The sequence below is a fragment of the Cherax quadricarinatus genome, chromosome 41 (genome assembly GCF_038502225.1).
Source record: "Cherax quadricarinatus isolate ZL_2023a chromosome 41, ASM3850222v1, whole genome shotgun sequence".
Taxonomy (NCBI): domain Eukaryota; kingdom Metazoa; phylum Arthropoda; class Malacostraca; order Decapoda; family Parastacidae; genus Cherax; species Cherax quadricarinatus.
The window spans coordinates 2,801,619-2,827,158 of NC_091332.1; the positions used below are offsets into that span (position 1 = coordinate 2,801,619).

The following is a 25,540-nucleotide window of genomic DNA, read 5'->3' on the forward strand; positions in this document are numbered from 1 at the left end:
ATATAATAGGAATAAGCATAGTAAAAACTTTAATTATATACTATTAGTGAAGTGGTAAAGCGTATGGTAGAGTTATTATTGAAATAATTAAGAGTAAGACGAAGAATAGGATAGCAGATGAACAAGGAGGCTTTAGGAAAGGTAGGGGGTGTGTGGACCAGGTGTTTACAGTGAAACATATAAGTGAACAGTATTTAGATAAGGCTAAAGAGGTTTTTGTGGCATTTATGGATTTGGAAAAGGCATATGACAGGGTGGATAGGGGGGCAATGTGGCAGATGTTGCAGGTGTATGGTAAGGAGGTAGGTTACTGAAAGCAGTGAAGAGTTTTTACGAGGATAGTGAGGCTCAAGTTAGAGTATGTAGGAAAGAGGGAGATTATTTCCCAGTAAAAGTAGGCTTAGACAAGGATATGTGATGTCACCATGGTTGTTTAATATATTTATAGATGGGGTTGTAAGAGAAGTAAATGCGAGGGTCTTGGCAAGAGGCGTGGAGTTGAAAGATAAAGAATCACACATAAAGTGGGAGTTGTCACAGTTGCTCTTTGCTGATGACACTGCTCTTGGGAGATTCTGAAGAGAAGTTGCAGAGGTCTGTGGATGAATTTGGTAGGGTATGTAAAAGAAGAAAATTAAAAGTGAATACAGGAAAGAGTAAGGTTATGAGGATAACAAAAGATTAGGTGATGAAAGATTGGATATCAGATTGGAGGGAGAGAGTATGGAGGAGGTGAATGTATTCAGATATTTGGGAGTGGACGTGTCAGCGGATGGGTCTATGAAAGATGAGGTGAATCATAGAATTGATGAGGGGAAAAGGGTGAGTGGTGCACTTAGGAGTCTGTGGAGACAACTTTGTCCTTGGAGGCAAAGAGGGGAATGTATGAGAGTATAGTTTTACCAACGCTCTTATATGGTTGTGAAGCGTGGGTGATGAATGTTGCAGCGAGGAGAAGGCTGGAGGCAGCGGAGATATCATGTCTGAGGGCAATGTGTGGCATGAATATAATGCAGAGAATTTGTAGTTTGGAAGTTAGGAGGAGGTGCGGGATTGCCAAAACTGTTGTCCACAGGGCTGAGGAAGGGTTGTTGAGGTGGTTCGGACATGTAGAGAGAATGGAGCAAAACGGAATGACTTCAAGAGTGTATCAGTCTGTAATGGAAGGAAGGCGGGGTAGGGGTCGGCCTAGGAAAACTTGGAGGGAGGGGGTAAAGGAGGTTTTGTGTGCGAGGGGCTTGGACTTCCAGTGGGCATGTGTGAGCGTGTTTGATAGGAGTGAATGGACACAAATGGTTTTTAATACTTGACGTGCTGTTGGAGTGTGAGCAAAGTAACATTTATGAAGGGATTCAGGGAAACCGGCAGGCCGGACTTGAGTCCTAGAGATGGGAAGTACAGTGCCTGCACTCTGAAGGAGGGGTGTTAATGTTGCAGTTTAAAAACTGTAGTGTAAAGCACCCTTCTGGCAAGACAGTGATGGAGTGAATGATGGTGAAAGTTTTTCTTTTTCGGGCCACCCTGCCTTGGTGGGAATCGGCCAGTGCGCTAATAAAAAAAACTGAAAAAAAACTAGTGAAGTACTATATTGTACATAAATTAGAAATACCAGTAATAGTTGGTTTAATGGTATAACCTCGCATGATGTGGGTGTTATGATTTTCATACTGCATTATTATGATTTTGATCTTTCTTTCTTTCAACGTACCAGCCATATCCCACTGAGGTGGGGTAGCCCAAAAGGAAAAACAAAAGTTTTGCCTTTTAAATTTAGTAATATATACAGGAGAAGGGGTTACTAGCCCCTTGCTCCCGGCATTTTAGTCGCCTTTTACGACACGCATGGCTTACGGAGGAAGAATTCTGTTCCATTTCCCCATGGAGATTATGATTTTGATTTTTTTTTTTTTTTTTTTTTTTTCAACAAGTCGGCCGTCTCCCACCGAGGCAGGGTGACCCAAAAAAGAAAGAAAATCCCCAAAAAGAAAATACTTTCATCATCATTCAACACTTTCACCACACTCGCACATTATCACTGTTTTTGCAGAGGTGCTCAGAATACAACAGTCTAGAAGCATAAACATATAAAGATACACAACATATCCCTCCAAACTGCCAATATCCCAAACCCCTCCTTTAAAGTGCAGGCATTGTACTTCCCATTTCCAGGACTCAAGTCCGACTATATGAAAATAACCGGTTTCCCTGAATCCCTTCACTAAATAGGTTGGTAGACAGCAACCACCCAGGGAGGTACTACCGTCCTGCCAAGTGAGTGTAAAACGAAGCCTGTGATTGTTTTACATGATGGTAGGATTGCTGATGTCTTTTGTCTGTCTCATAAATATGCAAGATTACAGGCATGTCTTGCTACTTCTACTTACACTTAGGTCACACTACACATACATGTACACATTTATTTATACACACTCATCTGAGTTTTCTTTGATTTTATCTTAATAGTTCTTGGTCTTATTAATTTTCCTTTTATATCCATGGGGAAGTGGAATAAGAATCTTTCCTCCGTAAGCCATGCGTGTTGTAAAAGTCAACTAAAATGCCGGGAACAATGGGCTAGTAACCCCTTTTCCTGTAAAGATTACTAAAAAGAATAAGAAGAAGAAATGATTTTGATATTAAGTCTAAATACCACTGCAGAAAAAGAGGAAGAGACAGGGAGGGTGAGAATGGGAGAGAAATAGGGAGTATTGGTTATTGGTGGTAATGAGAAAGAGGCAGCATTGTCTTTTGTCTCATCTAAGGAAATAGCAATGGATGGAATGCTGCAAGGCAGTGATCCTCAACCTTCCTACACAAGTCTGCCACGTTTGATGGTCAAATGTGTGATGAGGGTCGCATGTTTTTGTTGATACTGTGCAGTGTGGAATCTCCATAAAAGTGAATTCATAATTTCATGTGATGGCTGCATCCATTAGAAGGGCCACATGTGGCTCACGAGCTGCAGGTTGGGGACCCTGCTGTAAGGGACATTAACTTATTTTTAGTGGGATTAAATTAAAAATATCTTTGAAGTGAAGGCAGTATCCATTAAACTGAAAAAAAAAAAAATACAGAACAAGTTTCTATCAGCCTTTCACTCCATGTAGAGTTTGATCAAGTCAACATTGTCAAGATAAATGCTCTCTGTACCTGTGTATTTTCTTCACTTCCATTGGCAGTATGCTTTGTATCCTGTATCAGTCGACAAAAGGTTCTTTCAATTGCCTCCCCTCAAGGGAGGTTCCTTGAAGCTGGTGAGGGGCTCTTGATCTAGGGAATTGGATCTGTGCTGCAGTTCCCAGAATTCAGTCTGAATACCTTCCATCTCCCCCTCCCCCAATGCACTATATAATCCTACTGGTTTAGCACACCCTCATGATTATAATTATAATTTCAGTTGCCTCTAGCACTACAATGCATTATTTTCCCCATTGCTAATGGTAAAGCTGGGAACATGGTGTGGATTATTTTTACTAGTGAACTCCAAAGTATGTAATTTAAATTTGAAGAAAAACTGTCCTAACAAATGTTCACTTGTACAGCCTCTCCTCACTTAATGACAGAGTTCCGTTCCTAAGGCCACATCGGTAAACAAATTCATCGCTAAGTTAGGAGCATACTATAATGGTAGTGGGTTTGCACCATTTATAACATTTCTGGTATATTTTTAAATGTTTATACAGCAGTGTACTGTATGTTGTAATAAACAGATTTAAGGAAATCAACTCTAATATACATTACAGTATTTAGGTATGCATACTGGTCAGAGAGCCAGTTGTAAGTCCAAGTCATCAGTAAACAAGTACGTTGTTAAGTGAGGAGAGACTGTATTAAAAAATATTTATTGCCAATTCTTTAAACTTTGAAAAAGAGTTGAAGCACTGCATGTTAAATTCTCTGATCCTTGGTTATATTATTGTCTGTCTGCACTGCCAAAGACTACATGTGCTATTAATTGGCAAGAGCTTATATAAGGGATTACTGTAGCATGCCACATTTAAATATGGACAATAGTTATACAGTAAATGCTCAGTGTTACTGAATAATAGGGGGGAGCAGATGGTCGATAATGGCAATTGTGGTGAATAGAGACGTGCTTATTTTGCTGCGATTGTAACTACTGTATACTGTAATGGATAATGCCATAACCAGTGGACTTTGTCATATTTGTGAAATCTATTATATTGAGGGTTTACTATTGAAATATTTAATTGCACATTTTCTAATTAATTTCAGTGTTTGCATCATTTGTGGGAAAAGGTTTCTGTCATACGTGGTATTTCAACAGAAAGTTTACAATGACAGTATCATCCTTGCTACTCATCTTTCCTTGCTGTTTCAAGAGGATTGATGGTCTTAGATTCATGAGGTAAAATATTTTTCCTTGTCTTATTGAGGCATATGTCTGGTTGGGATTGGTAGTACTACTGAAGTTTAAATATATTTTCTTTCAGCTATGTTGGTGTTTTGTCCATCTTGTATCTGGTGGCAGTCATAGTTGGTGAATTTTATACTGGCAGTTACAACAAAGGGCCGGTCATATTCTTTGACGTTCATTGGACACAGGTATGCTTATATCATCTTTTTTATATTTTTTTTAATCAGCTGATTCATCATACATTTTTTTCAGGGAGCAGAAGATGGGTTGTTGATATGGTTTGGTTATTTTGAAAGAATGGAGCAAAATAGACTAACCAAGAATGTGCATAAACCTGAAGTGGATGGAAGGAAAGGTTGAGAGAAGAGTGAAAAAAAAAAAATTAGAGGGGGGGGAGGGCTTGAACGTCCAGCAGGTATGCGTAAGAGTATTTAGATTGTAGTGAGTAATGTTTTGCATTTTTTTTTTTTAAATCTGTTCATCAACCTCCAGTTCTGGTGGTAAGTACAGCACCTGCACTGTGAAGGATTGGTGGAATGCTGCTGTTTGGTGGCTCATTTGAGTTAATGTCCATGCACCCTTGGAGAGATAGCTAGGAAATAAGATATGGCGAATGTGTTTTCTTTCTTTTGATTACTACATCAGTGGGAAATGGCCAATATGTTAGCAACAATATACAGTACTGTACATTTTGTTTAACTTACAATAATAACTCTTTTTGGACCCCATTCCAGCCATCAGTCACTAAAATTATATAAAGTATTTTGTGTTATTTTGTTTAAAATATTGCCTCTTGTTCTCCCTGCTTCTGGTTCTTAAAGAATCTTTTCTACAAGTGACCCAAAAAAGGTAAACACATTCACCATCATTCATGTAGTAGCTGTCTTGCCAGAAGTGTGCAAACTTCACAGTTAAAGTATTATAATGTGTACAATATGACATTAGAGTACAATACAATAGAACAGAGGTTGGTAATCTTTCACACGTTTTAACTACGACTTTGTGGCTGTGAAAGTTTGATATTTGAGTGCTCAGTTTATTAGGGCATTTGGAAAGCTGCTAAAATTTGCTAGTAATGTGAAAGGCTCTCATTACTGCATTTATGTATTAACTGAAGTTCTTCCCCAAATTCTGTTTGCTATGGGATTTTCAGACAGTACCACAATTAATTTATTTTCTTTAAATGCTTTTTTTTTTAACACTAGTTGTCTACTGAAGTAGTGACTCAAAAAGTATGGAAAACTCATTCACCATCATTCATTCAGTTTATATAGCCCTCTGAACTGCAGCATCCCCACCCCTCCTTCAGAGTGCAGACACTGTACTTCTTACCTCCAGGACTCTACTGGATAACCATTTTAGATTAAATTAGATGAATCCCTTCATGAATGTTACCTTGCTGACACTCCAACAATGCATAGTCATGAAAAACCATGTGTCTTCACTCCTATCTAACATGCTCACATAAGTGCACCATTAATATTATTATTAATTTTTTTATTATAACAAATGTTTTCTTATGCTACAGATTCTTAAAAATAATGGTAAGATGCTAGATGTTAATATCTTTTAATACTGCTGGCATGTTATTGAGAAGAAAAAAATGAACAATCTCATATGCATAATGAATTCCATTTTGTTTTCCCATTATTGTTTTTTTTTTTTCTTTTTTTGCCCTTTCAGGGTTTCTGACGTACTAGTACGGCTTACGCACCAGGGTTATTGACGTACTAGAATGCCTAAATTCTAGAGCCTTCAGATCTAGCGAGAGAAAGCTGATAGGCCTACATATGAAAGAATGGGTCTGTGGTCAGTGTACGCAGTATTAAAAGAATCCTGCAGCACACGGTGCATAATGAGAAAAACAAACTTTGTGTTTTTGGATTAAAACAGCGACTTTGCACTGTATTTTCATATGGTATTTATGGTTGTATTCTAGTTTTCCTGGTCTCATTTTATAGAATGGAAGACATATTACAGAAATTGAGATGATTTTGATTGGTTTCACAATGAAAAGTACCTTGAAATTGAGCTCAAAGTAGCAGAAATGTTCGATTTTTACCAAAGTTCAAAAGTAAACAAATCATGCCAAGCTTCCAATACACGTCAACTGGTGAGTCTGATATTCTTTCACAAGTGCGCTGATATTATTTATACCATTTCTATACTAATGCAGTAGTCTGCATAACAGAAAATCTTTTATTTTTTGTGAGAATAAAAATTCAAAGTGGAAAGCAAAAGAAATGTAAGAGGGGCCTGGGGACGTGACTGACGGACAGAGAACTTGTTATTTTAGTGCCAGGAATGTCTCTTGTTTATTCTGGACCCTATTTGGAAATCGGCATCTTCTGAAATTTGTGTGAAATTGGCAAAATTGCCAATTTCTAACCACTTTATTGGATAGTTGAAATTGGTAAATGGGTGATTTCTTGTACTCATCCGATAGAAAAAAATGGAGTTCTAGCGAAATAAATATGATTTTTGTCGACTAGTACACAGGAATTGGCCGAAAATAGGGCTCAAAGTGGGTGAAATCGCCGATACGTAAACATCGTCGAGACCGCTAACTTCACAAGAGCGTAATTCCATAAGTTTTCCATCAAATTTCATACTTTTGGTATCATTATGATCGGGAAAAGATTCTCTATGATTTCATAAGAAAAATTTTCGAACCTGAGAACGAGTTTAGGAGAGGGCTTCTCGACCCTGAAAGGGTTAATGCTTGTCTGTTTACCCATCTTGGTGTTCACTTTAATTACCACAATGTCTCAAGAAGTGATGTGATATGTATTAATTGTTTTGCCATTAGGATAAATTTTTTCTTCAAAACCATCTTGTCTCCCACTGAGGTACATGGCCAGTTTGTTGGAAAAATAAATATATATATATATATATATATATATATATATATATATATATATATATATATATATATATATATATATATATATATATATATATGCAATAAGATCACAGTTAACAGGTGATTTCAGAATATGCAAAACAACCACTCTGAAAGAATAGAGAAATTCCAAGCGCTTTCGTGACTACTCACATTATCAAGGAACTATGAAAGTAAAGCATCCAAGGAAGCTATATAAGGGGTCTGGTCGGCACCTCACTATCAGATCCCACAACGGTTTAAACACGTGACGCGCGGCGAGCCAACTTGGAAAGGTCCTTGGCACAACTCACCCCACAAACTATTCTACCCAAGAAGTAAGAAATTTTAAAGATTATTTGTCTAGTGTATTATTAAATTCTTCCCAAATTCTATTAATTATAAATGGATCTAATTTATATAAACCAAAGGAAATATTCATATTATTGTCAAAACTGCTTTTTATGAAACAAGATTCAATTATATTCCTGTCGACCATGGACTTGCTTGATACTACTTTCTCAACTTTTTGAAAATCAATTGGATGGTTAAAATCTCTTACATGAATAAATAGAGCATTGGAATCTTGTCCAGTTCTAATGCTATATTTATGTTGTTTTAATCTTAGTTCGAGATTTTTACCAGTTTGACCGTAATAAACTTTATCGCAAATTTTACAAGGAATCTTATAGACACATCCATCAGCATTTTGGGGGGAATTCTTTATCAAAAGTTTTTTTACTGTATCGAGATTTTTGAATACAACTTTAATATTAAAAGTCTTAAGAAGAGAAGGCATATCAACCAAGTTTTCATGGTAAGGGAGAACCAACATATTTTTATTTGAATAAGGCTGGTTGTCCCTTTTTGGAATGTAAAAAGTATTTCTGGCAACTTTAAAAGATTTATCAATTACATTTCTTGGGTATTTTAAATCATTACCTATTTCATAAATTTTGGATATTTCTTCATCTATGAACTCAGGACTACAAATTCGTAAAGCTCTCAGAAACATTGATGAGAAAACAGACAGTTTGACTCTATCTTGATGCGAGGAATAATAGTGGACATAGGAACAGTTATTAGTAGGTTTTCTGTAAATTTTAAATTTGAATTCATTATTACCCTTAATAATTAAAGCATCTAGAAAAGGCAATGAGTTATTTTCTTCAAACTCAACAGTAAAGTTTATTGAATGGGCTAAGCTATTTAATTTTCCAAGGAAATGGTGTATATCTACATTTTTGGGCATAAGACACAAAATATCATCAACATATCTGAACCATTTAGCTCTTGTTGATATTTTGAGCCCTATTGTTGGCAAAATTTCTAACTTTAATGTTAAAAACAACATAGACTTGGTTGATAAATTAAGCTCCTTGACTGACCTAAATGATTTTAACATGGTTAGTTTTGATGTTACTTCCTTGTTTACGAAAGTTCCTGTTGATGATTTATTAAGTTTCTTATCTGAAGAACTCGTTAACTATGATTTACCATTGCCAGTTCCTACTATCATTAAACTTATTAAACTTTGCATTGTTGATGCAAAATTTGTATTTAATGATAAATTTTACACTCAGAAGTTTGGTATGGCAATGGGAAATCCTCTTTCACCTGTTCTTAGTAACCTATACATGGAATTTTTTGAAACAAGGTTACTTAACACAATCCTCCCTAATAGAGCTAAATGGTTCAGATATGTTGATGATATTTTGTGTCTTATGCCCAAAAATGTAGATATACACCATTTCCTTGGAAAATTAAATAGCTTAGCCCATTCAATAAACTTTACTGTTGAGTTTGAAGAAAATAACTCATTGCCTTTTCTAGATGTTTTAATTATTAAGGGTAATAATGAATTCAAATTTAAAATTTACAGAAAACCTACTAATAACTGTTCCTATGTCCACTATTATTCCTCGCATCAAGATAGAGTCAAACTGTCTGTTTTCTCATCAATGTTTCTGAGAGCTTTACGAATTTGTAGTCCTGAGTTCATAGATGAGGAAATATCCAAAATTTATGAAATAGGTAATGATTTAAAATACCCAAGAAATGTAATTCATAAATCTTTTAAAGTTGCCAGAAATACTTTTTACAATCCAAAAAGGGACAACCAGCCTTATTCAAATAAAAATATGTTGGTTCTCCCTTACCATGAAAACTTGGTTGATATGCCTTCTCTTCTTAAGACTTTTAATATTAAAGTTGTATTCAAAAATCTCGATACAGTAAAAAAACTTTTGATAAAGAATTCCCCCCAAAATGCTGATGGATGTGTCTATAAGATTCCTTGTAAAATTTGCGATAAAGTTTATTACGGTCAAACTGGTAAAAATCTCGAACTAAGATTAAAACAACATAAATATAGCATTAGAACTGGACAAGATTCCAATGCTCTATTTATTCATGTAAGAGATTTTAACCATCCAATTGATTTTCAAAAAGTTGAGAAAGTAGTATCAAGCAAGTCCATGGTCGACAGGAATATAATTGAATCTTGTTTCATAAAAAGCAGTTTTGACAATAATATGAATATTTCCTTTGGTTTATATAAATTGATCCATTTATAATTAATAGAATTTGGGAAGAATTTAATAATACACTAGACAAATAATCTTTAAAATTTCTTATTTCTTGGGTAGAATAGTTTGTGGGGTGAGTTGTGCCAAGGACCTTTCCAAGTTGGCTCGCCGCGCGTCACGTGTTTAAACCGTTGTGGGATCTGATAGTGAGGTGCCGACCAGACCCCTTATATAGCTTCCTTGGATGCTTTACTTTCATAGTTCCTTGATAATGTGAGTAGTCACGAAAGCGCTTGGAATTTCTCTATTCTTTCAGAGTGGTTGTTTTGCATATATATATATATATGTATGTATATACATTTATTCATTCATTTTTTCTTGCCAGATATTTGATGTAGTGCCAACAATATGTTTCGGGTACCAGTGCCATGTAAGCAGCATCCCAATTTACTCTTGCCTGAAGGAACACAATGCTTCGTCATCATTTATAAAGGTTTGTTCACTGTGTATTGCTCGAGCTGTTCTTAATATTGGTATTTAATGGTTTTATTGTCACTGTATCCTGGAAAATTGAAGTTTACAATGCTTTCTGGAAAAGTTCACAAATAACCCTAATTGAGGAGAGGAAATTTCCTCTCCTAAGTGCAGGTTATTTCTGAATTGTTCCGTCTATGGTATAATCTTAAATTTTTCTATAAAAGAGTTCCTTACAATGATGGAGGCCAGCATGCAATAGATGCATTGTAATACAGGTACTACTTGCTTAACAACCTACCTGTTTAATGACCACTCGGACTTACTACCAGCTCTACTTGCTACCAGCATTTTACTTTTTTATTTTTTAATGCCTAGTTCTATTTTTAATATACTAAAAATGTCATAAATGGTGCAGAGGCAACATTAAAACAATATCTAAAGATAGTTGACACAAACCTACTACCAGTACAGTAAGTTTGAAATATCAGTAAGGGGTGGCTCCTCATTTAACAACCTACCGAGGAACAGAACTTGGTCATTAAGTGAGGAGTACCTGTGTTATAAATCTCGGCTAACTGCTCAAGTTTTTATTTCTGTTAATCTAGTAATTAGTGAGGGGGGAGTATTAATGTATGAATTGTAATTTTTGCCTCTCCTCAGTTTTGTGTAGGTGAATGTGTAAATTTACACAAATACATGCACATAGGAGAATGAAACTTATAGCCCAAGTCAGACCGAAACATCATAAGTTTCATTCTGCTGTGTGCGAGTATTTGTGTATTGTTCTAGTCAAGGTATTGTGCCATTTTAGTCTCTTGTGTAACTTTATAAACTTAGAATCCTTCATGCTGGTGAAGGGCTCTAGGTTCAAGAAATTGGAACTACACTTCCCTTCCTTGAATCAAACCTAGATTGCTTCCTGTTTCCCAGATACTGTATGACACTTACAAGTTATCACTTCTTATGAATATCATTATAATAATGCTGTACTATAAGTAGAGAATAAAGTACAAATAATAGATACATTGGGTTTAAAGTCAGCTTTATATTGGAGTGATGCCTGTATTTTATGCTGATAAATATCTGAATTGCTAATTCTATTGAGTTTTCACAGGCATGTGTTGCTGCCATTGTGGTGTGTTTTCTCGTGTACACAGTTTCGGCCAACTATGGTTACTTAACATTTGGATCTCTGGTTAAGGGAGATGTACTGCTCTCGTATGATGCAAGAAAGATGCAAGTTCTCATTGCTGTCATTCTTTTAGCCATAAAATCTTGGACAACCTACCCTATCCTGATGTTTTGTGTGAGGTATTTTTAATTTTTACTTGTTTATACGTATTTTCATAATTATTAGTATTTTAAGGAATGAGGTATGTCAAGAATACATTTCAGAAAACGGGGAAACTTGAGATGCCATATACTCTATTTTAAGTCCATATTCAAGTCTCATCTTTCATTTAGCTAATCACAATTCCATCCCATAGAGCAAGAGGCTAGTAACCCCTTCTCCTGTATAAATTACAAAATTTAAAAAGGAAAGTTTGTGTTTTTCTTTGTAGGTCATCCTGCCCCTGTGGGATACAGCCAGTTTGTTTAAAAAAAAATCCATCACATGGTTCATAGAATAAAGGCTCTGATATCCAACTCCCTGGAGTATATCAGATATATGTGCAACATTTGGGAATCTTTATTGAGGAAACATTTTGCCAGTCAGTGGCTCATTCTTCAACTTGCTTGTTTTCAAAACCATTTTCATCACACGTTAGATATAATTGAAAGTCAGTCAGATGCATGGAAAGCTTATTTATATACTACAGTATACAAGAATTAAAAGATTTAGGAGTCTTAGTATTTAAATAGCATAACAAAGCAAATGTTGACAAGGATTTATAAGTGGATAATTAGAACATTTCTAGGTAGTAGGTTGGTAGACAGCAACCGCCCAGGGAGGTACTACCGTCCTGCCAAGTGAGTGTAAAACGGAAGCCTGTAATTGTTTTACACGATGGTAGGATTGCTGGTGTCTTTTTATTCTGTCTCATACATGTGCAAGATTTCAGGTACGTCTTGCTACTTCTGCTTACACTTAGGTCACACTTCACATACATGTACAAGCATATATACACACACCCCTCTGGGTTTTCTTCTATTTTCTTTCTGGTTCTTGTTTATTTCCTCTTACCTCCATGGGGAAGTGGAACAGAATTCTTTCTCCGTAAGCCATGCGTGTTGTAAGAGGCGACTAAAATGCCGGGAGCAAGGGGCTAGTAACCTCTTCTCCTGTATATATTACTAAATGTAAAAGGAGAAACTTTCATTTTTTCTTTTGGACCACCCTGCCTCGTTGGGATACTGTCTGTGTGTTGAAAGAAGAAAAGAAATTAGAACCTTCAAAACAAAGATTCCATGGCAGTTTTAGTACTCGTCAAAACACTTGTTCTCTTCTCTCATTTAGAATAAGCAAATTAGCATGCTATTCTTTGTTCACATCTCTTTTGGCAGTTTTAGGTTTTTACAGCACTTGAGTGTGTTCTCAGTTCACCATACAATATTAAGGACTACAGGCTTCATCTTTGGGTTATTTGCTAGCACACGTGCCATGCATTATCAGTCTTGTTAACTAACAGTGATTAGATTTACATATTCTTGGACAGAATCCAATAACAATGATGAATACATGTACTGTATATAATTGGTCAACAAGTTTGAGAGATTTAAATATCAGTGGAAGACCAATCCGAGAAGCGCAAACAGCTGGTTATGCTCTATTTGTGGTTAACTCGTTTAAAATTAACAAGGATATAATGGTTGGAAGTTGGATAACAGAATTTTTTGGCTGTATAATTTTTTTTTTTTATTCTTGGTAATATTTTAGTAATAATATTCTCATGGAGTAAGGAAATGTTGGGCTAAACATATTTGCAGTATGATGAACAAAAATACTTTTTCTTCAGCAAAATTAATAGTTTTTGTTCCATGTGTAATTTCTTAAGTACTGTACTTTCCTTAGCTCTAGCTTTGCATTATCACTTATTATTATTACAGTATATACAGTGATTGCTCTCTTAACCAACCTTGTCTTGCATGGAATGATGAGTAACTTTACCCCCAATCATTTTGCATGCCAATAAATGATTATCAGCATAAATAAAACAGCAAAAAATTGCTAGAAAAAATATTCATTATTATTATTATAATCAAAAAGAAGCGCTAAGCCACAAGGACTATACAGCGCTAGAAAAAATATTCAGCTAATCCTGTTCACTGTTTTTTCTTTTTCTCTCTCTCGTGTAATTCGAGCTGTAATGTTTTGATAGAGAGAAGGCTGACTTTATTTTCGACCTTCTCCTTCATTGCTCATATTTACTCTGCTCTTTTCTCTCAAACTCAAAATTTTAATGATTTACTGTTTACTTATTTCCTTTATACCTCAGCCACTCGTTTGAGTATAATAAATACTTTTTGTGTACAGTGTGGGACAGGTAGAGCTTTTTTTTTTTTTAGTTGCTATCTGTTTCAGAGAGGCAGTGGGAGATCTTTACATCCAACTGAGGTCTCTCTCTCCTGTTGAAGCTGCCAGAACGGAATCACTGCGTCGTAAGGTAATTCCAGCACTTGGTGCAGGCAGTTCGTGCATGACCCAAGAGTTTACTGAAACGAGAACCCATTCACATATTAAATGTGTGATTTTGTTTAGGAGCATCTAGGGTTACTTTTATTTCATGGATCGAAGGTGACTTAAGAGTCTCGTGCACATCTCGCCAGATTAAATTCGCAGACTCACTCTGATACTTTCACTGTAGATTTATTTTGAAACTCGTGGCTGTTCATGCAAGATATTTAAATTCAATGTTGCTTTATTTTGCCCACGTATAGCATAAGTTTAAATTGAACCGCTATATTAATGACAATGCAATTATTTAAAGAAAATACTTAATACAGGTAATAATAATAGTGTACTGCCCTCTGAAGGATAATTGAGAATATTGCCAATGAGAGAATCATTTGAGTTGTGATGCCCACACATTTCTGGAAAGAAAACTAAAGAATGAGTGATGGTAAATGTGTATTCTTCCTTGGTTTTAGTTACCATGGTAGGAAATGGCTGATTTGCTAAAAAAAACTTTCCATTCAGTACTTATTAAAAACAACCATATAATTTGTAATATTACTGTAATAAAAAAGAAGTGCTAAACCCACTAGGGTCATAAAGCACTGCAGAATTTGTATTAAATACATTGTCACTTAATTTGCTGTACTCTATAAGCTCTTGAAATGAAAATTTCATGTGTAATTTCAGTATTCACATCATAAGAGCAATAGTTAAGGTAACAGCCACATTAACTTTTAGTTCATTATTATTATTATAATCAAAAAGAAGCGCTAAACCACAAGGGCTATACAGCGCTGCAGGGCAGGAAGGAAGCGAGGGTATCAGGTGGCAATAGGGAGATGGAGGAGTAACAGGTTACGGAGAACAGCGGGGCAGTGGATGGTGAAAGGGTAGAGGGCAGCAAGAGATTGAGGTAGAAAGGGCTGTGGGGAGTGCAAAAGGTATCATCATCAGAGTTTGTGGAGTAAATCAGTCGTTGTCAAGAAGTCAATGAGAGAGTCAGTATTAAAGGAGGGTCCATCAGCAAGAAGGGAAGGTAGAGAGAGAGTAGTAGAGCGGACACGACGTTGGAGGTAAATTCTACGTGCTTGTTGATAGAGAGGGCAGTCTAACAGAATGTGGCTAATCGATACTGGAACTTGACACTGCTCACAGAGAGGAACAGGGTGCCTCTCCATGAGATACCCACGAGTAAGACGAGTGTGGCCAATGCGAAGGCGGGAGAGAGTAGTCTCCCAACCGCAACACTGATGACAAGAAGACAGCCAGTAACCTATGCTCGGTTTAATAGAGTGAAGTTTGTTACCGAGTAGTTGACCAACGTTGTTGCCAACGGGTGTGAAGGTGGGTAGCTCTATTACAGCAAAATAGTCTGTAAATGGAACACCTCTATATGAAATTGGTAGGTCATGTACTTAGTTCAGTACTCATGGCTCAGAATAAAACATTAATTGTACAAGTGTTTTCAGAATGTAAACCCTTCATGAAACAGGAACTGCCTGTATACACATTTTTTTTTTTCCCCATTATATTAAAGGTTTCTCAAAAATACAGTAATCAAGGTTGGTTACTCGTGGCAGTATTAAATGCTAAGGAGTTTTAAGACATTAATTTGTTTATGTACTTTGACACATTTTGTATTATGCTTTTTGCAGACCCAATTATTAGTATTCAACACATTTTTCAAATTACCCATTCAACCAACTGAATTTTGAACATAAGGTGTGCATTTGACTCCACATGTTTTTCATTAGAATGAATTTCCTGGTTTAATTCAAGTCTAGTTTTTTCATTTCATCTACTTGTCCCTTTTCTGTGCTGAAGCATCCTTTATCTATTATGTTGATAATACTTGGTTAATTTAATGGCAATTCCTTACCAGCACCATTGTGAAAAGGTACAGTACTTAAATGTAAAATTTGTGATTCTTTGTCCTAAGAGATTCAGACTGGATTATCTTTAGTCATAAGCCATTATACAGTAATTTAGCCAACTACTACTGAATGGGCAATGCACTGCATCTGAATTTTGGCTCTTGTATTGTGGCATAAAGGCTGAAGTATATAGTAAATACTATTTTATATTTACCAAATTCCTTGAATGCATTTGCATTGGCTATAGAAGCAGTAGATAAGTAAATTTTTTTATTTTCAACATTTTCTTCATATGGCTAAAGTAAATTCGTGTTTTGAAAATTTCCTTGATACAGCTGGTTTTATAAGGACATAAAGGCATGAAAGAAACACAGTAATACATAAGCCATTCTACTATTGATTCTATTGTGATTTTTCAAGGTGGTTTACAGTGCTTGTTTAATCATTCTCCTTTCAGTTGATTGCTTTGACACTTTGGGGAACTTCAATGTTGATTGCAGTTTTTACACCAAATATCAATATTGTTGTGAAACTTCTTGGAAGCCTTGCAGCTATTTTCATTTTTGTCTTCCCTGGTGAGTATTCGTTCAGTTTTATCTCTTATATCATAACATATTCCACTATGTTTTGGTAATGTACAAATTGGGGATCTGCCCTCAAAGCATTTTCCATGTGTGTACAGGCATACCTTGTTAATACAGTGCTTACTTTAAAGCACTTCACTAATACTACACTTTTCAATTATCTTCTTTCAACACGCCGGTTGTATCCCACTGAGGTGGGGTGGCCCAAGAGAAAAAACCAGTTTCTTTTACATTTAATAATATACAATACAGGAGAAGTGGTTACTAGCCCCTTGCTCCTGGCATTTTAGTTGCCCCTTATGATGCACATGGCTTAAGGAGGAAGAATTCTGTTCCACTTCCCCATGGAGATAAGTGGAAATAAACAAGAACGAGAACTAGTAAGAAAAATAGAAGAAAACCCAGAAGGGTGTGTACATATATGCTTGTACATGTATGTTTAGTATGACCTTAATGTAAGTAGAAGTAGCAAGACATACTTGAAATCTTGCATGTTTGAGACAAAAAAAAAAAAAAACAGCAATCCTACCATGTACAATAATTACAGGCTTTCGTTTTACACTCATTGACACCTTTGGCACTTGCCTTGTTCTTAAGATGGTTTTTGGCAACTTTATACAGCCCTGGGGGGGGGGATGTGGAAGGCAAAATTTATTCATTTTTGAACTTGGAATTTCCCCCAAAATTTATTCATTTTAACTTGGAATTCCTTTTTTTTTTTTTTTTTTTTTTTTTTTTAAGGCCCAGTGGCATTGTACACTTTACACTGTCATTTATTAACATGTTAATAGGCTTTTTTATGTGCACTAGTAAGTGGAAAAAAAAGGCTGTGATTCCCTTTAAGGCAATACGTATTTACTTTATGGGGTGGTCTGTAATTAAACCCACCATACTAGTGAGGTATACTCGTATTATCAGGTACCATTAGACCATTTCTATGAAAAGTATTAGATTGTTTGTATCATGGCCATGTGGGCTACTGGAAGCAACAGTTTGGTTTAATCAGGCAGTCATCAGGCTGAGCTATGAAAGTAGAATCCCTCCCCTTGCAACAGGGCCACATAAAGAATGTGTCCCTGGAAGAACCCCAGAACCCAGAAATCCCTTTGACCTCCTTCGAATCTATTCTGGAGGAAGTATGTGCTGTGGGCCTGCAGGGGCTAGGAAAGCAGCCTGTCTGGCTAACTGGTGTCCCTTAATTTTAAGTCATTCTTATTACCATGCTCACACTACATCACTGTTTTCCTCTATCCAATATCCAAGCTCATAAGACAGTCAAGTGTGTTTGCCCCCAGCCCCTGACATCCTTTTACTATGGCTTTCCCAGGATATTCTTATATCTTCCTCCATTCACCCCCAGATTTAGTCATGTGTATGTAGATTTATTACAATTATATAGTACATGCATGTTTTCCTCGCTTTATGCAGATTTGCAATTATGCGAGGTCCTACTTCTGTCAGTAATTCTGTATGTGCAATATACATTCACTATGTGACCTGTACAGTACATCATGTGTTTAGAAGACTAAGTGTTGATAACTTGTTTAGTAGAGCTACCATGGACCAAGAATGCCTCTACTGTTTAAAATGAGGGAGACCTGTACTCTACTGTTCTTAAAAAATTCTTCAGATATTGTAGAACAAGGTTTTCTGTGCATGTTTAACTGAGTAGCCTAATAATTTGTTTATTAGGTCATTGCAACACAACAAATGCCTAATAGTATGACTGTATCAGTTGCTCATGGACACAAAGATTACTTATGATGAATGAATGATGATGAATAGTATATTAGATGCCTTTTATCCTAGAAAATTTTGTTTTAAAAATGTTTAGCATTACTTACATTCCCCTCAAGGAGGGATGGGGGTTGCCTTGATGCTGATGAAGGGCTCTTCATTTAAGGAATTGGGGTTACCCTCCACTTCACTGGATCAAATCTAAGTACCTCCCATTACCCAGGTATTGTATGACCCTTATGGGTTTAGCATTTCCCCATGAATATACAGTTACATTACATTAAGTTATTCCAGTATAGTATTCACTCAAACTTCCATGTCTTTCAGGTATATGCTTGTTACAGCTAGTTTTAATCAGCATTGAAGTCAATGGCTCCAAAGGAACTTTAAGTGAAATCTGTCTGTTGTTTGTTGCATCAGCATACATTATAGTTGGTATTTTTGCATTTGGTCTAGCCTTTACTCTTGGTGTCCAGCACATCATCCACCCAGACACTGTCCACCCTTTATGTAAATAACATTGACGTTAGTTTAGTATACTCATTGAAAGAGCTTTTGTTTTAAGTATGATTTTTTATTTTTGCATTTTGAATGTTAAAAAATATATATTTTGTTACATTGGTTATAGTAGCATGGAAGTTTCATCCTGTATTCAGGAGAGAGTGATGATCAGTTAATAGTTTGTTAATCTTAATCCACGTTTTTTTTTTAACACACTGGCCATATCCCACCGAGGCAGGGTGACCTGAAAAAGAAGAAACGGATGTTTTTCTTTTTACGTGTAGTAATTTATACAGGAGAAGAGGTTACTAGCCCCTTGCTCCCGGCATTTTAGTCACCTAAGACACGCATGGCTTATGGAGGGATTCTTTTCCACGTGCCCATGAAGTTCCACATAATATATAGTTAGTAAAGTGGTGAACTACAGTTTCTTAATAAGTTACCATTGTGGGACTCGTTACATAGTGTAATACTCGAATCTTTGTGTGTGTGTTCATTTTAAAACGGTATCAAGTTGTATGAAATACAGTATCAGAATTTGTTGTATTGACATCCCAATATACTTAATATGAATTATTTTTCAACTGTGCTGAATACGATTTTTGTTTGTGTGGTGTATTTTATACTTTTATACAAGGTTTTATTTTTCACCTAATTTCTCAGCTTTTAAATAAAAAAAAATAAACATCTCCCACTGAGGTAGGAATTTTTATAATTTTTGTAACATGTATATATATTTAATACATAATAGTCAATGATTTGGACATTGAACATACATTACATGCAGTTATTTGTGCATATTAAAAACAGTAAGACTATTTTGGTAGTATGTGTTACTATGTAACTACTATGAAAAGAATTAATACAAGTAATCCTCTGCTTTGGAATTGGAATTCTTGCCAGAGAAATCTTCTAATGACTGACAAACCTGCCAAGTCAGATTAGGTATTATAGTGGTTATTAGAAAAATTTGTAACATTTTTAAAAAACCTAGTCACTGCTATTAATAATACAGCCTTTTGAGTGAAACAGTAGCAACCAAGGTTGTGAAAATATACATTGTATTAGTGTAATCTAATACACACCTTTAACACTCAGGAATTCATTTTGAAAAAGAAAGCATAGTACATTTTAGTTACTTCATGAAGATAAATTTTATCACAGTTAAATGATAAATATTACACATTCCTATTGCAGCTCATAAAATGCATCCAGTATTTCATTACAGCAATAAAAGTATTTTAAGGTTAAAAATTTTCATTAATAATTTGGACATAACATACAGTAGCTAATTTTACATTGTTAAAAGTACTAGTAGTACTTTTTTTGTTTCCCATAACCTGGAGACCCCAAAGGTAACACATTCACTTCATTATTTATTACACAGGACAAGTGGTAAACCCTTGCCCTGGAATTTTAGCTGACTTTTAACACATCTATGCTTATCAGGAAAGAATTCATTTGTTCTACCTTTGGTAAATAGTGCTTATTTTGAATATATAAAATTCACTTTATAGTTTGATGTATTAACACCAATACCTTAGAAAATATCCTAATAATTACCTTTCATAACTTGACTGTAGGTATTCAGAATCTGGTAATCTTAGGTAGAGAGTTCAACTGTTTCGGAACTGTTTCTGATAATCTAAGTACCTTTCTTAAAATACACTTAATCACTCATATATTCATTATAGTTAATTATCATATTCCAATTATCAAATTCCAATGATTATTGGAATTTGCTCAGCTTGCTCATCACCTGAAAACTACTACAGTGCCTTAGTAAGTGTTCTGTTAAAGGTTAAGAAATTTTTTTTTTTTTTTTTTTTTAAATGTTGTATTAAAAAAGGTGATTATGTATCTGAGGATATAGATGTTCATAGGTGTGAAGCAACCTCAGTAGAAAATTGAGACATTCACTAGTGATTAGAGATGAAGGCAAATATCATAAAGCAAAAATTGAGTACAAGGCCAAACTGTTTAAAATATTAAATTTTTGTTGGTATCCTGTTTAACCCTTTCACTGTCGGTCCTGTAATATTATGGCTTGCAGGCCAGTGTCGGTCCCGTAATACTACACCAAAATTCTAGCGGCTTGCAGGAAAGCTGGTAGGCCTACATATGAGAGAATGGGTCTGAGTAGTCAGTGTGAGCAGTATATATAAAAAAAAAAAAAAAAAAACTTGCAGCATGCAGTGCATAACGAAGAAAAAAAGAAAACTGACCGTATTTTGGGTTTAAAACAGTGAATTTGCGGTGTATTTACGTATAGTATTTATAGTTGTATTCTTGATCTCATTTGATAGAATGGAAGATATATTACAGAAATAGAGATGATTTTGAATGGTTTACTGACTGGAAAAAGGAAGTTTAAATAAAAGGGGTTTTTAAAAAGCAAAAGGGAAAGAAAAGTTGATATTGGAGAGAAAAAGGAAAGGGAAAGGGTGAGAAGGCAAAGGAAAAAGGATGATAGGGGGGAGAGGAACTGTCAAAAAAATTTTAATTGAAAATAAGAAAAAATTTGGAATTGAGTTAAACAAGTTAAAAAGTTTAGGAAAGTATGGTTTTGTCATTTAAAAACAAAGTGGGGAAATTGTAGAGGGGAAAAAGGGAAGTTTTTAGGTGGTGAAATTTTTTGGGGAATTTTTAAATGTTGGGGAAAAAGGGAAAGGGGGAAAAATTTCTTTTAACTCCAGGGGGTAAAACCATTTTTGGGAGTGAAAAAAAGAGCAGAATGTAAGTTTTGGAGGTTTTTTGGGGAGGCAAAATAGAATGGGGGGTAAAGTGTGAAATGGGGGAACCAAAAACCAGAAACCCCCGGGGGTTGGGGGTTTATTAGGGGGTTAAAGTTTCCTTTTACCCTTTGGAATTTTAAAGGGAGAAAAAGGGGAACCTAGGGATTTAAAAAAGAAAGAAAGGGAATAGCCCTTTTTTTCTTTATGTTTTTGTAAAAGGGGAAAAAATTAAAAGAAAAAATTTTTTTAAAAAGGAAAGAGAAAAAGGGTTGAAAAACAGAAAAATTTTATATGCCGGGGTTTAAAACGTTGAGAATTAAAAAAAGGTAAGACAAAAATGTAGGTTTTGGATGAGCAGGGAGGTTTCAGGGGGGGGGGATGAAAAGATCAATTTTTACATTAAATATTTTGGAACAGAAATTTAGATTTTGGGAAGTTTTTTTGCCCTTTAGGTTTAGAAAGGAAATGATAGAGTAAGAGGGAACAATTTTGGAGTTGTGGAAAAAGTATGGAATGGTAGTAAGTTCCCTAAATCTTAAGTTTTTTTGAGGATAGGGGGGGCTCAGGTTAGGGTGAAAGAAGAGGGGAGAATACTTCCCGGAAAAGTAAGGTCTTGGGACGGGGGATGTGTAATGTCACCTGGGTTTTTAAATATATTTAAAAGATAAAGGTTAAAAAAAGAAAAGGTTAAATTTTTCCCTTTGGTTTTTAGGAAAAAAAAGGGGGGGAAATTTAAATTATGGAATCAAAAAAATGGAATTAAACATGTTTTTTTTGCTGATGTTTGGAAATTCAAAAAAAAATTGCAAAGTTTTTGGGTGGATGAGTTTGAAAATTTTTAAAGGAAAGTTAAAAGTGAACATAGAAGGGAAGGGAGGGTATCAAATGTTTTAATAAAAAAAATTTGGATATAAATTGGGGGGAAAAAGGGAATAAAATTTTTTCCCGATACACATACTTGGGGTTGACGTGTCGGGGGATAAAAGGGAAAAAAGGTTAACTGAATTGAGGGAAAAAAGGGTTTGAGTGGTGCGTTGAGGTATTGTGAGTAAAAAAAACTTTTATTTTGGGGAGGCAAAAAAGGGGCCTGGAAGGTATACCCACCTTTGGATGTGAAGTTTGGGGGTGGAAAAAATGCAGCAGTGGGAGGGGGTTTGGGAGGCAGTGGGAAAATGTCCTATCTAAAGGAATTGGGGTTTAAAAAATATTGGGCAAAAAAATTTCCGGTGTAAAAATTGGGAAAGGGGGTGGAGTTAAAAAAAGCTTTAAAGTCAGGGGGCAGAAAGGGGTTGTTAGGTGGTTTGGTCATTTAGAAGAAATGGATCAAAGTAAATGACATGGGAAAGATAATTTTGGGAAAGGGGAAGGGAAAGGGTATTAATATCTAAAAAGGGTTTGGGAAAGGGGGAAAAGGGGGTTTTTGGGGGGGAAAGGGGTTTGGATTTCCCCAGAAAGGTGCTTTGGTTTTTGTTAAAATGGGAGGGTGGAGAAAAAAATGGTTTAAATTTCGATCTTGCTGGGGGGAAGCAGGAATTTTCCCCCGGGAAGGGGATTCAGGAAACGGTTTTTTTTATATATTTGGGACTTAGTCCTAAAGGGGAAGGGCAATGCCCCCCAAAGGGAAAGGGGTTTGGGTTTTGGAGTTTGGGGGGATATTTTTTATTTTTTAACTATGTTTGTTTACAATTTGGAACACCTCTGAAAACAGTGTTGTGAGGGGTGGCTTGAATGATAAAGGTATTTTCTTTTTTTTAACCCTCCGGTGGGGACACCAACCTTGTTAAAAAAAAAATTAAAATTTGGGCCCTTTTTGGGGTTGTGTATAAAATTTGGGTTATAAATTTTAAATTTTTTTATTGGGTAGTTAAAATAAAAGAAATGAGCAGTTTTTAAACCTAACAAAGAAAAAAAAGTTCAAATTAAAAACTTTTTTAAAAGTTCGTCGACTGGAACAATGAATTAAAAAATGGGCTCAAAGTTGGAAAAATGGGAATGGTAAATTTCGCGAGACTGCTAATTTGAAAGGGGTTTTTCCCCGGTTTTTCCCATAGTTTTACTTTGGGCCAAAAATTTGATCGGAAAAGAAAATGTCATTTAAAAGAATTTTTTTTTTGACACTAAAATTTTGGGAAAGTTTTAAAAAAGGGTTTGCAAAAAGGTTAAACTTTTTAAATTAACTTTCTTCCCCTTCGGTTTTGAATATAAAAAATCTATTTTTTTTTTTTCCTTGTTAGGTAAACTGTACTTGATTGTTAGATATTTAAGGTTTTATAATAGTAATTACAGTATATGATTGAACTACAGTATTTTGATTAAAACTTATTTTTCTGAAAGCTATAAATTTATAAATGTTTTCATGCCCGGGTTTTGGAAATGAAATTAATTTTTATTATAAATAAAAAGAAACCCACAAGGGACTTCAGCATTTGAAATGCAAACAATTTTTAAATTTAAAATTTTTAAAAAGGGGTTGGGGGTTTTTTTGGGACTTGGGAATTTTTTTAAAATACCCCAAAATAAAATTTAAAATTAAATTTTATTTAAAAAAAAAAAAAAATTACTTTTTAATAAATTTTTGCATTTTAAATCAAAGGGAAAATCCCAAAGATCACTTTTCAAAATTTTTTTTTAAATTCAAATATATAACCACCAAATTGGTTTATTACCCTTAGTGTTTTCCCCCAAAATCATGACTCTGGCTGTAATTATTCTACTCAGATACAACCACACCAATATTACTACTTTATTTCTTACTGTTTTTAATTCCTCCTCCCTTTTCTCCTTCCTCCCTCACATTCATACATACATATGCACACACCTACCTACCTTTATAATGAAGAATGGGAAAATTTATTTTAGTTATACCCATCTATTTGTGGCTATAATATACATTTCCTTTTTTTAAAACTTTTTTTAAAAATGTTTGAAATGGTTAAAAGTTTGTGATATTTGATCCAAAATTTTTTTTCCCCCAAAAGGGGGCCCTCGGGATATAAATTTTTTTTGTTCCAAAAAGGTTTAAAAAGGTTGGGTTAAAAAACAATTTTTTCCCCATAAAAAGAAATGTAAAAGTTTTTCCCGAACCCCCAAAATAAACCCCAAAGACTTTTTAATTTTTTGTTTTGACGTTCTTTCCCGGGGTCCATTATATTACTAATTTTGGGTTTTTGTTTTAATGAACCACTTTGGAAACCCAATTCCCTTACCTACTAGTTAAATACAGGTCAATTTCTTTTAAAAGGGATTTCGGGTTTGTATTCAATATTCATTATTTTGGTTTAACTGGTGTATATTTTTCTCGGGTTGTGAACTGGTCAATTTAATACTTATTATTTTATAAAATAAAAAAATTTTTTTTTTTTAATTTTTTTTAAAGTGAGTGAACCTTTAAATCTATTATTGTTTAAAATTTTAAAAAATAAATGGAAGATGCAACTGAAATTTATAATTTACCCCCCACCCCTTTCCCCCTTTAATTCCCCCAAATAACCCCAAAAAATCAGGAATTATTTTTCTGAAAAACCTCCTCATTATTAGGAAAAAAGGATTTTAAAAGGTCCCCCATTGGGCGGATTTAAACCCATTCCATTTGTGCCCCAAAACCCCCAAAACCATCTTGGGGCCCCACCCCAAAGAGCCAAAAAAGTTGAGCAGGCCCCATGTGGAAAAAACTGCTGTCTTTAATTTTTTCCTTTTAAAAAACAAACCCAAATAACGAAACAAAAAACCAGGGTTTTTTCTCATTGTTTTCGGCCTTGTTAACCCCTTTTTTCAAAAAAACCTTCTTTTTCCCCTTTATCTTCATCAGATGTATATTTATTTTTATGTGGATTTCCCCCCAAAAACCCGGGGAAATGAAAAAATTTTTATAAAAAAACTGGAATTCTTTCCAGTCATAATCATTCCATTTTGACTAGATACTGAAAAAGTATTAACTAAAATTAAATATTTTATTAGTATCATTAAATAAAATTAGTTGAAAAAAAAAAAAATAAAAGTAACTAAATCCTACTGAATATTAATCAAAACAATTTCATTTCTTTTAGTGTATTCACAGTTATAATTTTAAACCAGGTGGTCCCGGGTTTGTATCTAAATTTTTAACCAAAATTTTTTTTAAAGTGCTGTTAAGGTGCCTTAAACCAAACAAAATTCTATTCTCAAAACAGAAACATTTCTTTTCCCTAGCCAGAAAAGTCAGTTTTTTCCAGCATCCCCCCCAGTAAGTT

At 34.9% G+C, this 25,540-nt stretch overlaps 1 protein-coding gene across 5 annotated transcripts in view; it reads left to right on the plus strand.

Moving 5' to 3' along the window:
* The window catches only part of LOC128695863 (sodium-coupled neutral amino acid transporter 7), an 84,963-nt gene that overhangs the window by 14,622 nt on the left and 44,801 nt on the right, over positions 1-25,540 (plus strand). For 2 of the 5 annotated variants that reach the window (XM_053786770.2, XM_070092893.1), the window contains exons 5-10: positions 4,237-4,369; positions 4,455-4,566; positions 10,173-10,280; positions 11,379-11,575; positions 13,788-13,869; positions 16,212-16,329. In XM_053786770.2, coding sequence (XP_053642745.1) covers positions 4,237-4,369; positions 4,455-4,566; positions 10,173-10,280; positions 11,379-11,575; positions 13,788-13,869; positions 16,212-16,329 — 750 coding nt within the window. The other 3 variants (XM_053786768.2, XM_053786771.2, XM_070092894.1) reach the window with 3 other exon arrangements.